Below are 16,940 nucleotides of genomic sequence, written 5' to 3'. Positions count from 1 at the left end.
GTTATTCCTTTTGGAAACTATGAGGTGGTTGATAGAGCACAGACGGTTTGCTAGTGTTGGAAGAAAAAGCACCATTTCTGTTGGTTGTCGCCTTGTCGGTATCGTCAACACTATGTTACTGTTTGGCTTAGTAGTTCTTCCCATCAGTTAATTGATTGACCATTAATCAATAATAATCAATTAAGTTAACGTCAATTAATATGCATTATTAGAGCTTAACAACGGAGCTTAACAACATAGTCGTTAATAGTCGTTATAGTCGTGATCAATTTTGTGGCCGATTAACGACAACACTTTCTCCACTGGTTGTTGATTTACCACCTACAAGTAAAGTGATATCTTAGTTCTTAGGCTTTGCTACTTCCGAAAAGGGATGGTGGTGGTTTACAGCTACTTTGTTTGGAAGTGGGTTTTGTTTTCATCGTCGTCCATTCAGTATACTTTTCCTTCTTTCGTCGTATAAGAGAACACATATCTAAGATTATGACTGGAATGCATCAATTTCTTGCTAGTTCAGAGTAAATTGAAAAAAAATTTAAACAAATTTTGGCGAAGCTAAATATGTAAGAATAGTAATATACGAATTGTTCGCTTTGATAAGTATTACGCCGCTCTGGAAAAACCTTAGAAAAAAACACAATAAGCTAGACTTGGCTCAAAGATGTTATGAAGAGAAAGAGCCTTTCTGTGATTACTCTAACATCCTGTAGTTTTGTTCTGAAATTTTTGCCCTTCTTTTTTTTTTTTTCTTTTTTTTTTTAGTTTCAACTTTCTAAAACTGCTATTTAGGATTTTCAAAAGTTAAGTTTGTTCTCCTCTTAATGTCATAGAAAAAGAGTCCAAGTGACTTTGCTACCAGAAGCAAGTAAAGATAAGAAAAAACTTTCTTATGCTTGGTTCCTCCGAGACCTAGTGGTGTATAGAGCAGCAAAGATTGACCTACACGACAGACGATTATGAGCCAAAGACCACAGCTCGCCGAGTGATGGACGTGGAGCCTTCCCTTTATCTTATAGGGGATAACCAACCATGACCCGTTGCTACCATTCTTCCGGAGGCCCTGAGGAGTCCAGCACCACACTTTATATGGAAGTCCTCCTTGTCTCTTTCGAGTCATATAACCCCAGTATCAACACCTCCTTAGCCTGACCTCATAAGTTATTTTCCGTTGCTTTGTGAGGTAACTGATCTGGGTGCTAGTTACCATCATCTCAGCTGCTTCTAAGTATTCTTCGCAGACAATTGTTCTCAAATGTAAGCAACATTTTCTCAACATCTTTAGACAGACTCCAGAATTCTCATTAATACGTCAGTATGGCAACTGAATTGTTTTGGAACAAGTGGAGCTTTAGCGAAAGAGATCAGAAGGCCTCTACAAAACACTTTGAAACATAATATATAAAGATTTCTATTTTTAAAATGCTAAAGTATCTTATAATTCTTAGGATAATAAATAAAAAAAAATACTTTATCCCCATGAATCACCCAACTTCCTATCTTCAGTGCTACACTAATATTTCAGCTCAAGCAACCATGGTTTTGATCGACTAGCTCTGTAGATTGAGCAAAATTATATTTTCTCTAACAACAACATCGACAAAACAGTAACTACGAAAACTTCTTTCAATCATTTTACTTTTCGCTTTTATTACATTATAATACGTGTCCGTTGGCTGTTTGTAAGACAATCCTCAACACTTAGCTCAAAGACTTGTCATCCTATTCTTCTGAACCTTTTACATCGAAAAAATAACACCAAAAATACCCCGTGCTTTGGCTATTTTACTCTTTATATGTTCAGTTCGTCCTTCATCCTGGCTAATTCTGTTATCTAGATAAATGAAGCTATTTACTCCTTCTTCTCGCTACCTAACATCACCTCATGCAAGCGGTTCAAGCGATTTAGTCTTATTAAAATTAATCGTCAAACCTGTTCTTGCATTGTGAAATCTTGAGACCATCAAAATTCAACCCTTTTACTAGCTTTTTATCTACGACACTCAAATCATTTACATAATCTAAGTTCAAGAGATCTTTACTTCACCATTTGCTAGCATGATCTCACATAGCCTTTGCTATCTTCAACAGCATAAAGTCAATGAAAAATTCATAAAAACCGATGTAAGACACAATTCTGCTTAAATTCTTGTTCCACACCAAACTAACTTCACTTTTAGAAGAGGGAACAAAAGCTTAGATTTTGATAAATTCTTCAAATAGGTGCACAAAAAACTACACAAAATTATATTAAATACTACCTGCCCGATATGCTTGGAGCTATAGTTAAGCATTAACATTGCACTAAATTGATAACCGAAAGCCTCATAAATTATTCTCTATTCCAGTTTCTGAATGTAGAAGTAATGAGTTCCAGTGCGGGGATGGATCCTGTGTTGATATCCGTCGAGTTTGCGATCGACGAGTTGATTGTAGGGATGGCTCTGATGAGCGGAACTGCCGTAAGTTGCACTTTTTAAATTCAACTTTCAGATTCGACGTGGTAGTGTTGACTGAGTAAAAAACTATATGTCTCCTATGTATTATTTTTTCCCGGCACTTTGTATGGAAGAAGTAATAACAGGAATTTAAAATGAGACTCATTTTATTTGGAAATGAACGTTCTAGTGCCCTTTTTAAGGACCAAAATGGATTTAAATTCAAGTTCCATTTATTTCCACAAGGGCAGCCAGTATTCCAATGCTCATTTTTATTCTTCGGCATCTCTGTACCCCTTGCCTCTCTTGTATTAAATCAAATTTTGACATAGACTTTTGTTTAGATCCGAAAGGTCCAAAAAATTCCCTTTAGTGGAACATAAGCCACGCAACCCCAGGGGCAAGGTTCGTAAAGAGTTTAAGAAAGTATTTTCAAAAGTAAAATAAAGTAATATCAATGTGAAGAGTGTTTCATAGACAAACAAAAGTGACGTTAAAATTCCCTAACGAACAAAAATAAAATCATATAATAAACCAAACTTAAAACGCAAGTAAGTTACTGTGAATGTATAAATGAAGCTTAAAATGGATTTGAATTAAAATGGATAAAAGAGTCGAGCTTAAAATGAACAAAAATGAAGACTAATAAAAGAGAAGGTAAGACCCCCTCAAATCGGAAAGTGCCCTTTGCGCTTCACATGTTTTTTAAGCCATGTAGCTGAAGAACAAAAAGAATGAATTTGTGCCTATCTTATTTTTTTCAATTTGCTACCGAAAGACATCCCTCCTCGTAGTAGTCTGACAACTAGCTTGGACTTTGCGAAAATGTGCCGATTTCAAGATGTTTGTTCCTTTTTTTTGTTTTTTCTTTTTTTTTTTTTACTTAAACGCTTTTTGCCCTAGAACTATCTTGTAATTTAAGGATCCCTTTATCCAGAGTTCATACCCTATAATTTTCAAACTGATAAGACAAAATACAATTACCTATGCACTTTTGCAAAATTATTCAAAATTTTGGGCAAAATTTACCTATGCTATGAGATCCCCTTGGCGAGGGCACATGCACTGTAAGCCTCAAGCCGCTCGAAAAAACCCATTCTGTAAAGACCAGTAAGTCCAGTAACTCCTTTTAGTTGGGGCTGATTGAAAATATTCCAAAACCGGTTACCTTTTTTTTGGTGTGGGCTGATTGACTTTGTCTTCTGCTTGGACGACTTGAAAATGTTATTTTTGAGTTTAGTTGCTGTATAAATTTTTTTGGCTTTTTGCATGCATTTCCTTTAAGTGGAGCTTTCTTATTTACAACTTATTACACTAGGCCTGCAATAATTGGATAAAGTATCCAAATTCGGCCCCATAAATCCTCTATTACATAAGACTTTTTATTTTTTAGATTTTCTTGTTGTTATTTTTTTGTTCTTCCAAATGAGATGTTCTTCCAGATTTTTTTGTTCTTTCGGATTTTTTTATCTTCCAGATAAAAAGAAGAAACAAAAGTTCAAATTTTTTGCTTTGCTTCTAGCTGTAAAACGTGTATTCATTCTCGTGACCTTAGGCTAAGGGTATAGTATATTTAAGAACCAATTCTGATTTTGCCCCATACTGCAACTTTGTCGCTATAGAAATAATCAAATCAAAGAACATGTAAAAGAATGTTGACTGCAGCTAAAAGCAATCTTCTTCCATTTTTCATTCTGGAACATAATTGTGTCAAATTCTAGTAAAACATGACTCTTGTATCTCGTGGTTATTTTGATATTAGCCCGTGAGTCAGATCAGCCACGAGATCAAAGTCAGTTATCTGCTTTGTTTATTTTTACTTAACTTTAAAAACTAGCGGGTTTTTCGTTTTGCTTGAATTACTTATTGAAATTCTGGAATTACTTATTGAAATATATAATAACTTACTGCCATTATATATAATAATACTGCTGACCATTTATCTTCAAATATCTCGGAACAAGGATCTAAAAATAAAGATTATTTAATGCATAAGATTCAATTTTTAAAGGAACATCTGTCTTTTAATAAGCTCGAGTTTATTTAAGGGAAGGTGGGGGGTGGGGCTACTTCGCATCAAGAGCGAGCAGAAAATTGAAACACTTTCAATGCATGGATGTTTGGAAGCCCATGAACCTTATTAGTACTTTCTTTGTTTTTTCTTAGAAAACGTGAAGGCTTCAACTCCGGGATTTTGAGCATGCCTTTCGTGATTTAGTATTCTCTTTCATGCCTTAGAAAATAAACTAAACTAATGGAACATAAGCCTTTAAGTTGCGGAACATGTATAGCTTCAAGTCTATGGACCGTAGAATGTGCATGAATTAAGATTAGCGATCTTATATGCTTCTTGTTGTGCATTTTTTATATTTTGTGTGACTATTTAGCAAAGTGTGAAGCAGACCAACCCTTTTTATTTAAGGAACCCAAAATTGGCTTTCTTGAGGTTGTAAATGCATGGAGTCTTGTCTTCATTTTTGACAATTCCTAGCAACCTCTTCTGAATTCTGATAGTTTTCTGGAAAAATCAATGCCTCAGAGAGGGCATATATGTTCTAGAAAAGAGTGTATAAAAGTAAAATGAATCTTCAAATTATTGTGTATATTGCTACCAATCATGTCTTTATTTGGACTAGTGATACGTAAAATATACATTAATTGCAAACCACAGGCAAAGATTGCAGTTGAAACTGCGATCAGATTTGCATAGCGATTAGGAACGACATTGTTTCTCTTGTGTTATCAAAACTGTAGGACTGTAATGCCTCACCTGGTTATTGACTATACGTACATAGTTGCGTTATCCTACCATGGAGGCTATTGACGCTCTCGGGTTTGACACTTTTTCATATTGTAAATGACTATTTGTTAGAATAGTTGGATAAAACATGAAACATGAGACTAGATATAAACCCTTACTGTAAAATTTTGAAAGTCTATTGTATCTAGACTGCGAGCCTAATTCATAATTATTGAGTGGGTGAAAAAACGTGTTTATATCCTCGTGATAGGAAGTTCCATAACCTTTTTTCAGGTTAAAGTTAAATGTAATCATATTTTCAAATACTGCGTCTTTGTCACCATAGCAAAGAAATAGCTTTCAAGACCTTAGAAAAAGATTTTGATTCTGATTAAAAGGTATTTTCCCTTAGTTCTTTCTTTTTAATGGGAAACGCAGGTAAACAGCTACGAGAAAACGCAAGCGTAGTGTTTTAATTGAGTAGAAAGTACATACTTCAAATATAAAATTGCGTTTTGAAATAGTCTTTCAGAGTGTTGGTGACAGGATTCCCTTGACTTCAGTCATCGAAGTAATGTTTTCAGCAGTAAAAGCAGAAAGAACTCTTTTTTTGAAACACTTTCGTCTATATAATGATGTCGCATGTCTTACCGGATTTCTCTAACAACCAACAGTAGTTGACGACATGAGTAGTGTTCGCTGATGGAAATCCACTGATGAAAATATCCGATAGAAATGTATTCACTGATGGAAATGACTGAGAGAAAATTTTAAGCTCGTCTCTGAAAAAAACAAAAAGAATAAAAAGAATCAAAAAGAGAAAAACAACCTTGCTATTTTGCGTTGCGCGCCAAAATCATAAGGTTAATGGCACTTGTGTCTTATAGCCACCACACTCAAGTTCTGTCGAGAAATGAAGTTTGGTTAATGCTAATGAAATAAAACAAAATATTATGAAAATATAATACTTTATGAACAAAATTATGAAAACTACAACAGAAAATTATGGAAGGGGGACCGCCCACGTAACTTAAACTAACCTAACCAAAATACCAACTAAATATTTAATTAAAATATAGCTACAATGTAGTTTCCCGCCGAGCCGATGCTAATATTGTCTGGTATAAAGACCATAAAAGCCGGTTATTGTTTCATCTTCGCGATACAAGATCTTGAGTGTGGTGGCTATAAGACAAAAGTACCAGGTTAAATGTGAAACTAAAAATAAAAATATTAGTAGCTTTTGTACTCTTCTTTTTTTAAATTTTTCTTCACATTGGGCCGAAGGTAAAAGAACCACCGGTATGTCGAAAAGGCCCAAATTTATATTATTATACTTTTTCAAACACTAGTTAGTGCTCTACAAACTAATCTGGCGCTAGCTATTCTATATTAAATACAAACAGTCTAAGCAAAAGAATCTGACTACTTTCAGAAAATATCAGGTTGAATCCAGTTGAAAACAGACTTATGAAACCGAAATATAGATAACTTAAAGGTCAGCTTGTTATGATTTTCGCATTTCTACTGGGTAACGTTGCGTTGTCATTGTCGCAGTTGGTTTCAGTTCCTGATGAGCCCATGTGAAAGTGCAGAACATTGGTTGCTCACTGATTTTTTTTATCCCTTGATTTTCAAGCTGTAAATACTTTGTATCATTTCGTTTTCTAGGTCCTGAATGCCGCAGTGATGAGTTTCAGTGTGGTGACGGCACTTGTATTCTTGAAAATAGGAAGTGTGACGCGTATAGAGACTGCTCAGATGGGTCTGATGAACTAGGCTGTGGTAAGTCAAATTCTTTTTTAAAACATGTGTGAATTTGGAACATGGCATAATTCTTTTTATTTTTTACATATAAACATGATAAATAATTGCTTCTCTAAAAATCTGTTCTCGTATAATCATTCTTTCAATTAGATGTAAGATTTAAATAATTTCTTAGACCACACTGCTTTTTCATTTACGAAAATTTAAGCAAGAAAAAAACGGGTTTTAATTTTAATAAAGCAGTGAAACAATGCTTTATTAAAATTCACTGCTTTATAAAAATTAACTGCTTGTTTCACTGCTTTATTAAAATTAAAATCCGTATTTTCTTGCTTAATATTTCGTATATGTAAGATTGAAATCGGCGAAGCCTCTACTAGTATTTTTGTTTCTTTCTTATAGTGGAAATAACCGCTTCTCGGTTATTAATCAATCAAACTCATATAGCGAGACAAAGAAAAAAAAGGAAAAAAGGTTTACATGTCCCTCAATATCATAACCTTTTAGTTTTTACTATGATGGTATAATTTTCATCTCTAATAATCTTGAAAAATTTAACAACATTTTAATTTAACAATAACTGACAATAATTTAGCGACTACCCCAGACTACAATACAAAAACAAACAAGGTGCTAAATCTGCGAGTACTGTCGAGACAAAAGAATTTTTTCTTGTGCCTGTTCTCGGATATTGATATCCCTGAAGGTTAATTTATTTGCCCCGAACAAAGAATAATCAATTTTTTCTTTTTGTCATTTTTTTTCTTCTTTTATCGCAGCCAAACATCTCAAGAAGAAGGATATTATGATGTAAAGCTTGGAAATATTTTTTGCGTTTCTACTCTTTCATATTCGGTAAAGGCATTTGCATATTCAAAAGTGCATTTTTACCCTAGACCTTATTATCCTTTGCCTTAAATTAGTTTCTGCCTCTGTCCAAAATGCGGTGGTTTACTATCTAATACCACCATCAAGCCTATTTAAGCCGTTTTACGAAGTGAGTGTACTCTTGGCCGGTATACAGTCGTCTACAAGAAGTGATTATTTACCGTATATTATTTAAAATCGAACGTTAGATTCATTTCCTTTTAACCTAGTCGAATCACTTTGAATGTGACTCTAGTTTATCTCTCATTCATCCAAATAGTGGAAATAAAAAAAAAAAAGCTTAGAACCAACTCTGAATCAGATAACTCATCTGGAAGCCCTCATTGCTATAACAAATTTAAAAGAAAAGAGATATCGTAACTCATTAAATTAGAATTTAATATTTAGATCCGTTCTATTTGTTAGAATCTTTTAAGCGTTTTATTATGTTAGGCCCAACTTCACCCCTACAGTGTTATCTTTCTTCATTAACATTTAGTATCAAACAACAAAAGCATGAAAAACAATAGGGAAATCTTTTTGCAAGACAGTGGAGATAATTTGAATGACTATTTAGGCCCTCTATCCAAGGGCTGTCCTCAGCAAGCCAAAAATATATAAAAGAAAAAAGACTCACAACCACATGCGACCAATAAAACCAATAAAACTAAAAATTTTTCAAAGCGGTCCTAGCATCCTTACTTCAGTGAAGTTCAACCAGGACTGATAAAAAGTAAGCTAAAACAAGGTAATTCAATGAGATGAAAGGAAAATAATTTAAAAACACGTTCTTATTGCTAATCCAGCCTTTTTGGCAGCTATCCTCAAAGGTCTTTTTGTGACCGGTTCTGTGTTAATGTCTATTGGTTTTTTTTTAAATATTTTGTAAGATCATTTTTAATTAAATTTGTGTATAGAGCATTTAGTGTATATTCCCCCAAGTCCCTTTTTAAGGAAATATTATTATTAATCTTAAGTCTGATTTCAAGTGATTTTCGTACTACCTGTTTTATGCCTAGGTCATTTCTAATAAGGGCGGATTCATCAAAAAGTATATTGTGACTAGGATTTTCAAAAATATGGCTCCCTAATGCAGAATCAAATGAAACAGTGGAAATATTAGAATTTAGAGCTTTGACTATATCATCTTTATGCTGTTGTATGTGCTTTTCTAAATTCTGGTGTGTTCTACCTACATAATATTTGCCACAATCGCATCATATTTGATAGACCCCTCTTTGGCGAGTAACTGGGGTTTTATCCTTTCCAGAATTTAGAAAATTTTTGATTTTAAAATTATTTGTGAATACTACATAGAAATTATTTTTTGTGCAAACTTTTTTAAGATTTGTAGTGATTTTTGGGATGTAGGGGAGATAAATTATGTTTAAGGGCTTGTCAGAAATCTCACATGGTAAACTATCATTAATTTTACGGGAATGTCTTTTCAGTCTATAGTTAATTACACTATTAATAAACAAAATAGGATACCCATTTCCAAAAAGTATGTCCTTGATAAAGTTTAATTCTGCTGTGATGTGGGAATCAGAACAAATGCTTAGGGCACGATCGACGAGGGATATTACGACTGCTCTTTTAATTTGCGGGGGGTGGTTTGATTTAAAATGCAAATATCTATTATTTTGTGTTGGTTTTCTATAAATAGTAAAATTGAGTTTATCGAACCTACGAATAACTAACACATCTAGGAATGGGATTTTATTTCCGATTTCGATTTCTAAAGTAAACTGTAAATTTCTATCGTATGTATTAAGGTGATCTAAAAAACCCTTAAGCTCATTTTCCCCATAGTTCCAGAGTGAAATTACGTCATCCATGTAGCGTCCCCAGAAGATATGTTTCAAAAAATACGAATCTAATGCCCAATTTTCAATATGTTCCACATAAATATTCGCCAGTAACATGGAGAGGGGCGCGCCCATCGCTAAGCCATTAATTTGCTGGTAAAAATAATTACAGAATCGGAAATACATTGAGTACTTGTTACAGAGTTTAACCAAGGTCATTAAGACTTCACAATATATTCCTGCTGTTGAAGCTTCTATTAAGTGATAATTTTCTTTTATTTTATTTTCTAATAACTGTTCAGATACTGCGACATCAATTTTTGTATACATTGAAATAATGTCAAAGCTGCTTATAATTGTATTTTCTGAGATATTTACGTTTTTGAGTTTTTCAACTAAATCTACCGAATTACATTTATATAATATAAGAGTAAAGCAAAGGTTTAAAGGCTGTACATAACCATTTCCCAATATTGGATGTGGGGTCTTTCGTACAAGCTACTATGGGCCTTAAAGGAATGCCTTGCTTGTGTAATTTTGGTAGACCATAAAACTTTGGGCAAAAGCTACCGCGAGGGAAAATTGTATTATATAGTTGTTGAGTATTTTTACCATTTTGTTTTAAACTTTTAATTCATTTATAATTTTGTTTGTAAATTCGTCACTATTTTTAACATTTAGTATATTACGCACCGTAGTTATGGTTAGTATTAATTAACTCGATCCACCATAACGCTAAACTCCTCGGCTTCGAAGTTATGTGGAAACTTACAGTCATAGAAAGTTGGCAATATATTAGCAAAAGATGAGCTACAAACATATATCACCAATCAGGAGAAGATGGTAAAAAATTGGCCAAGTTGGCACCAATTTGGCAAAAAAATAACAAAAGATGAGCTTTAAACATATGACACCAATCAGGAGAAGGTATAGCCTTCCCTTAAAGGTTACCGTACCTTGTCTTTGCGAATCAATAGATTCTTTAAATTTTTACGGAGAAAAGGCGTTGTTTAAACTAATTTAAGCAACTAGTTTTGCTTATCTATTTTTATTTTAACACTGAAGAAAGTGGGATAATAACTTAAAAACTTCATAATTTTTATTCAACAAAGGAAAAATCTTTAAAAATCACTTTTTTTCTGGTACAAATAGACCTAAGATGGGCTAAGGGGTCAAAAAAACGTTTTTATTTTGATGTACTTTGGGCTTTAATGATTTTTTTCAATAGGTTTTTTTTAAAGACTTCTAAGCTTCTCAAAAAACTACTTGGTACCAATTTTTAATCACTCTAAAAAAAAGATTTATAAGCTCGAACGACTAAGACTTTGCAAAGTCTATTGGCCTCTGATTTATAAGTATTGAAGATTCCTCAGAATATAATATCCTCAATAACGTTCTATCTAATATTTTCCCTCCATCGCTTTCTTTCATCTTCTTCTGAGTGTCCCTGAGTAGATCTTGTTTATGAAAGATATTAAGACATCCCGGGAGCACTTACGGGAATCAACTCTAGCAGAAAATGACTCTCCGGGGATTATCAACTCAGTAAATCATGGTTGTAAAATCTTGCAATCTTAAAAAATGTCCGTATTAAATTTAAATGTAGTTACTTTGTTGCGGTAGGATGAAGCTGAATTTTAGGTATCTAAAAGAAAAAAAGAGCGCAGTTTCTGATGTTCTTGGATGTACGAGTGCATTCCAAGAAATAAGATTTGAGTAAAATCAATCTTTAATATAAGTATTCTTGAAAAGAAAAGTTGGCGCAGTTATTGAGATTCATACAAAGAGATGGGTGTATATATATGTCATTTATCATATTTTTTCATATTTTCACTAGCACCCACATTTTTGTCCAATTATTTAGTGACAATCTATATAGAACTATGAATAAGGAACAATCTGCTTTAATTATCAAATTTAGCATTAGAAGCTGAAGCAGAAAACCTATCTAAGCAGTTGTAATTAACTGTTTTTAATTATGCTACATCTGTAATTCAACGTGCCCAAATTTGCCCCCCCCTCCAAAAAAACGTAAACCGAAAAATGTTTCAGAAGGGGGGATCCTGATTGTAATTTCGTATTCAGTGTCAATAGTTCCATTAGAAGTATACTAAAACTTTTGCATTGTCAAAGAAGTACAATTCAAAATAGAATTAGAGTTAAAAAAGAGCAGTTAGAAAAGACTGTTTTTCAATTCAATCATAATTTTATTTGTCTAATTATATATTCTATATGCGTACGTTTGGAGCTACATATATCCTCAGACTATACTAAATGTCTTCTTTTACATAACTGTCATTAAAAATCGAGCAAAAAAAGTAGTTTGACGATACACAAGTAATGACAAATGCGTCAAAAACTGAAATCATCATGATTAGAAACAAAAATCATACAAAGCTCCAGGCTTTGTATGATTACGGTAAGTAATTTGAATATGGTCCTAAGATTGGAGATGGCCTTGGTTTCTTCAAAGATTCGTGTAATTCCTTGTTCCGCTTATTCTTTATAATTACTTAAAAACGTTCGTACTTTATTTTCAAGGAATACTAACTATTTCTCAAGAAAAATCGTGCATTATTTTTTCACAGGGTAGCTTAAATAGATTAGATTTTGAAACAATTTTTGTGTTTGGGTTTGTTGTGTCCATCCGAAATCTAAGATCAGTTCTAGGTTTGCTGTGTTTCATACTAACATTATCTTGTGTTCTTTTACTAACAGTTCGCTATTTGCATCATTGTGATAAAGGCCAGTTCCGCTGTGGAACGGGTACGTGTGTGGATTCAACCCTTCGATGTGACGGTTTTTACGACTGTATTGACTTTTCTGATGAAGAAGATTGCACTGGTACCAACTAACTTGTATCAGCATGCTACAAAAGTAGCTTGTTAGATAACTATGTCGTGACAAAGATCTTTTACTGTATGTGTGGCAAATTAAAAGGATATAAATTCTAAAATTTTCCAAATTTCATTTATAAATATTTTTGTATGTTTTTTAATTTTAAGAAAGGCATCCTTTTTTCTAGATTTTATGTAACTTTTCCCGAAAAATATAGCTTTTATATATTCATAAGATAATCCTGAGAATTGCTTTGGAAATATGTTCGTTGAAGAAAACTTGAAAAGCCCTGTGTAAGAAGTTGATGAGTTTGAAGAGCAATAAACGCGTTGTCATATGGCCGTTGACAACATACGTTGTCAACGGCCATATCTTTTCGTTTGAATTTTCAAATGAAACAAAATGGATTCGAAAAAATAAATTTGTTAGCCAAAATAAAAAGATTGCATAAAATTGCATGATAGCTTGCAAGACCGCTTAGCATGAATAGGAGTGATGACTAATGAACTGCCTATAATTGACAAACAATGAGTGTGTGATAATGAATTAATGAATTTAAGAACCAACTGTACTTATGACAAACAAACAGAACAAAAAGGAAAAGAAATCAATCAAATAAATAAAAAAGAAGAAAAAATCAAATTTATAAAGAATAAATACTGTCCACCCTCACAGAGAAGGAAAAGAAATCATGCAGTGTCCTAAGTATCCTCTCAGACAGAAAAAACAACAACTTTGAAATGAACTAAAAAACTGTTAAACGAATTGCACGGTTTTATATGTTCTGACTGGCTCAACAATAGAAGAAAAATGTGAAGCTTGACTACTATACTCCTATTGCTAAAAACTCATTGGAGCACCAAGCCACATGAGACCAACATAGCTGCACACGCTCCTCCTTCGCCCCAATCTTTTCGAAGCTTCACTCTTTACTTACTTTCATGCAGTCTGAATTTCCTTTAAATCATTTCTTATCGTCCCTTTTCATCCCTTTCGGGGAAAATAAGACTGAAATAAAGTAACCTTAAATGGAACAACCTGCTTTAATGTACGAATCAAACCGATAATGATTTAACGAGTTCTTGAAATTTATTAATATGATCTTCAAAAGACAATAATTCATTAATTATTATAAAATAGCTATTGCTAGCTTTGTGCGATATAATTTGAACGATAATAAGAATTGAAGACAGCTAACGACATGTATGAATTATGCACATCAAATTAAACCCCATGATTCAGAAGAAAAAGCAAAGCTCGAAATACAGGACTGTGCAGTAATTGTCTGAATTCAATTCTAGAGAGGAGACGAATCAGTAGAATGGCCATAATATCTCCCACGAGTACAATACCCATTCGAATCCCGATCCGGACACATTTTTTTAAAACTCCCACGAGTACACCATATATGGGCATAGAGTCATTGGGGAGAACACGTGGTTAATGGGGTCAATGACCTCTTTCTCCATGGTCTCTTTCTCCAGGTGTGTTTTTGGCACGCTCTCAGCGAATGTTATGATCAAGAAATAGTATTTGTTGTTGTTTCCGAGGCGAATGTCAAGGTCAATGTTGTTGTTGTTATTGTTGTAAGTGCACGCTCTCAGCGAATGTTAAATACGGCTTCACGGAGCTTTAAGTCGGGGAGATAAATTGATATTCTAACGAAACCCTAATAGTTTAGCTAGGAAAATTTATGAGATGAAGAGATTAATGTAGGAAAGGGTTTCCTAGAAATTTGAAATGCGTTAGCGCAGAGTTGCCAAACAAAAGGAACACGCTGAAATTACGTTTAGGGATTATTTGGGCGAAACCGTTTTATCCATTTTATGGGATTATTTCGGCGAAACAGTTAGAGACATTTTGAAAGAAGATTTTAGAAGAGATTTTGGAAGAGGATTTGAGGGTGAAACTCTGTGGTCGTTATAATACACAAGTTCCATTTGAACAGTGTTGTGAGGTCCTCTACCCCAACCCCAAAGGGTTCCGATCCCCCACCCCAACCCCGAAGGAAGCCCCCGGTACTCAAAGGTCCCCCAAGCTCCCAAAGAGCCCCAGCCCCCCAAACGCCCTCCTCAGACCCTCAAAGGCCCTCCTCTGGTCCTCAAAGGACCCCGGACCCCCAAAGGGCCCCCCACCCCCTGGACCCCAGACGCCCTCCCCCCGGTCCTCAAAGGTCCCCCGGGCCCGAGAAGCGTCGCGGGCCAGGAATGCGCCGCATGGGGATGCGCCGCAGGGGGATGCGCCGCGGGTCAGGGGAAGCGCCGCAGGGATGCGCCGCAGGGATGCGCCGCAGGAATGCGCCGCAGGGATGCGCCGCACGGATGCGCCGCAGGGATGCGCCACTTTTTGTTAGAGTTCTAGTTTAATTTAATTTTAGTTAAGATTTTGACGGTTTACCATTGAATTTCAGTTAGAGTTCGAGTTTAGTTTTATTTAAGAGTTTATAGTTTTTTAGCTTAGAGGTTATATTGAAGTTCTTGTTTAGTTTATTTTTTGTTAATAGTTTATAGCATTTTACTAGAGTTTTATCTTAGAGTGTTTTTTATATTTCTTTTTTTTTTTCATAATATATTTTTGTTTTTTTTCTTAAATTTTTTTTTCTTTTGGAGTTATATTTTTTTTTATTTTTAGTTATTAGTTTATAGTTATTAGACTAGAGTCGTAGCTTAGAGTTTTTGATGAATTTCAAGTTTAGTTTAGTTTTATTTAAGAATTTATTGTTATATCTTATAGTCTTATCTTATAGTTTTTGTTAGAGTTATAGTTTAGTTTATTTTTATTTCATAGTTTAGAGTTTTAGCTTAGTCTTAGCTTAGAGTTTTTTTTTTAAAGTTCTAGTTTAGTTTAATTTTAGTTAAGAGTTTGATTTTTTTACCTTTGAGTTTAAGTTAGAGTTTTAGTTTAGTTTTATTTAATAGTTTGGTGTTTTAACTTATAGTATTATCTTATATTTTTAATTTTAGGTCTATTTTAGTCTAGTTTTAGTTAAGATTTTATAATTTTAGATTAGAGTTTTTTTTGTTATATTTCTATTTTATCTTTAATTTAGAAAAGATTTTTATTTTTTTACAAAATATTTTCATTTATATTTCTATTTTAGTTTTATTTAATATTTTAGAGTTTTTAGCTTAGAGTTTTTATTGAAGTTCTAGTTTAGTAGAGTTTAGAGTTTTAGCTTAGTCTTAGCTTAGAGTTTTTTCTGTTAGAGTTCTAGTTTAGTTATAGTTAAGAGTTTGATGTTTTACCTTAGAGTTTCAGTTAGAGTTCTAGTTTAGTTTAGTTTTAGTTAAGAATTTAGAGTTTTTAGCTTAGAGTCTTAGCTTAGAGTTTTTGTTTGTGTGTGTGTGTAAGTTTTTGTGTGTGTTCGAGTTTTTGTGTGTGTTCACATATAAATTCTATTTTCCTAAAATAATATAAAATTTTCGTGTGTGTATGTGTGTGTTATAAGTTTTTGTGTGTGTGTAAGTTTTTGTGTGTGTGTAAGTTTTTTTTCGTTTAAGATTTTGTGTGTTTGTTATTTTTTTGTGTGCGTGTGTATGATTTTGTTTGTGTGTAAGTTTTTTTTGTGTATTTTTTGTTGTTGTGTGTATAAGTTTTTGTGATTGTTTAATTTTCATTGTTTGGTTAAGTTTTTGTGTGTGTGTAATATTTTGTGATTTCGTAAGTTTTTGTGTGTGTGTATTAGTTCGTTGTGTAAGTGTGTTTTTTTTTGTGTGTGTGTGTAATTTTTTGTGGGTGTTCTAGTGTGTGTGTAGTTAGTTTTTGTGTGTGTGTAAGTTTTTGTGTGTGTTTATGATTGTTTGTTTGTGTATAAAGTTGTGTGTTTGTGTATGTTTTTTTGTGTGTGGTTAAGTTTTTGTTTGTGTAGTATGTAAGTTTTTGTGTGTATGGTTTTTGTGCGTGTGTTAGTTTTTGTGTTTTTGTTGTGTGTTTTTTTTTTTGTTTGTTTGTATTTTTGTTTTTGAGTTTAATTTTTTTATTTATTGTTTAAGTTTTTGTGTGTGTGTACTTTGTTTGTTTTTATGTTTTTGGTTTTGTGTAGTTATTTGTTTTTTTTTATTTTAGATTTTTTTTTTATGTTAGTTTTTGTGTGTGTGTAAGTTTTTGTGTGTGTTTATTTTATTGTGTGTTTTTTTTCTATTGGTCGATTTTTAGTTTTTGTGTGTGTGTGTAAGTTTTTGTGTGTGTGTGTAAGTTTTTGTGTGTGTGTAATAGTTTGTGTGCGTATTAGTTTTTATGTGTGTGTAAGTTTTTGTGTGTGTGTTAGTTTTTATGTGTGTGTTTTTGATTTTTTTTGCGTTAGTTTTTGTGTGTGTGTGTGTGTGTAAGTTTTTTTGTGTGTGTGTATTTGTTTTTGTGTGTGTGTCAGTTTTTATGTGTGTGTAAGTTTCTTTGTGTGTGTGTAATTTTATGTGTGTGTCTGTGTGTGTGTAAGTTTTTGTGTGTGTGTGTAATTTTTTGTGTGTGTGTTAAAGTTTTTGTGTG

The 16,940-nt window shown here is 33.3% G+C and overlaps 1 protein-coding gene across 1 annotated transcript in view; it reads left to right on the top strand.

Moving 5' to 3' along the window:
• Positions 1 to 16,940, top strand: part of trol (terribly reduced optic lobes) — a 369,703-nt gene that overhangs the window by 128,155 nt on the left and 224,608 nt on the right. The window contains exons 21-22 of the mRNA XM_089106068.1: positions 2,346 to 2,459; positions 6,847 to 6,960. Coding sequence (XP_088962194.1) covers positions 2,346 to 2,459; positions 6,847 to 6,960 — 228 coding nt within the window. The remainder of the gene's footprint in view (positions 1 to 2,345; positions 2,460 to 6,846; positions 6,961 to 16,940) is intronic.

The sequence above is a fragment of the Artemia sp. Qi Xiang Cuo genome, chromosome 20, assembly GCF_049724085.1.
Source record: "Artemia sp. Qi Xiang Cuo chromosome 20, ASM4972408v1, whole genome shotgun sequence".
NCBI lineage: Eukaryota > Metazoa > Arthropoda > Branchiopoda > Anostraca > Artemiidae > Artemia > Artemia sp. Qi Xiang Cuo.
This window is presented reverse-complemented; position numbering and strand designations above follow the sequence as displayed.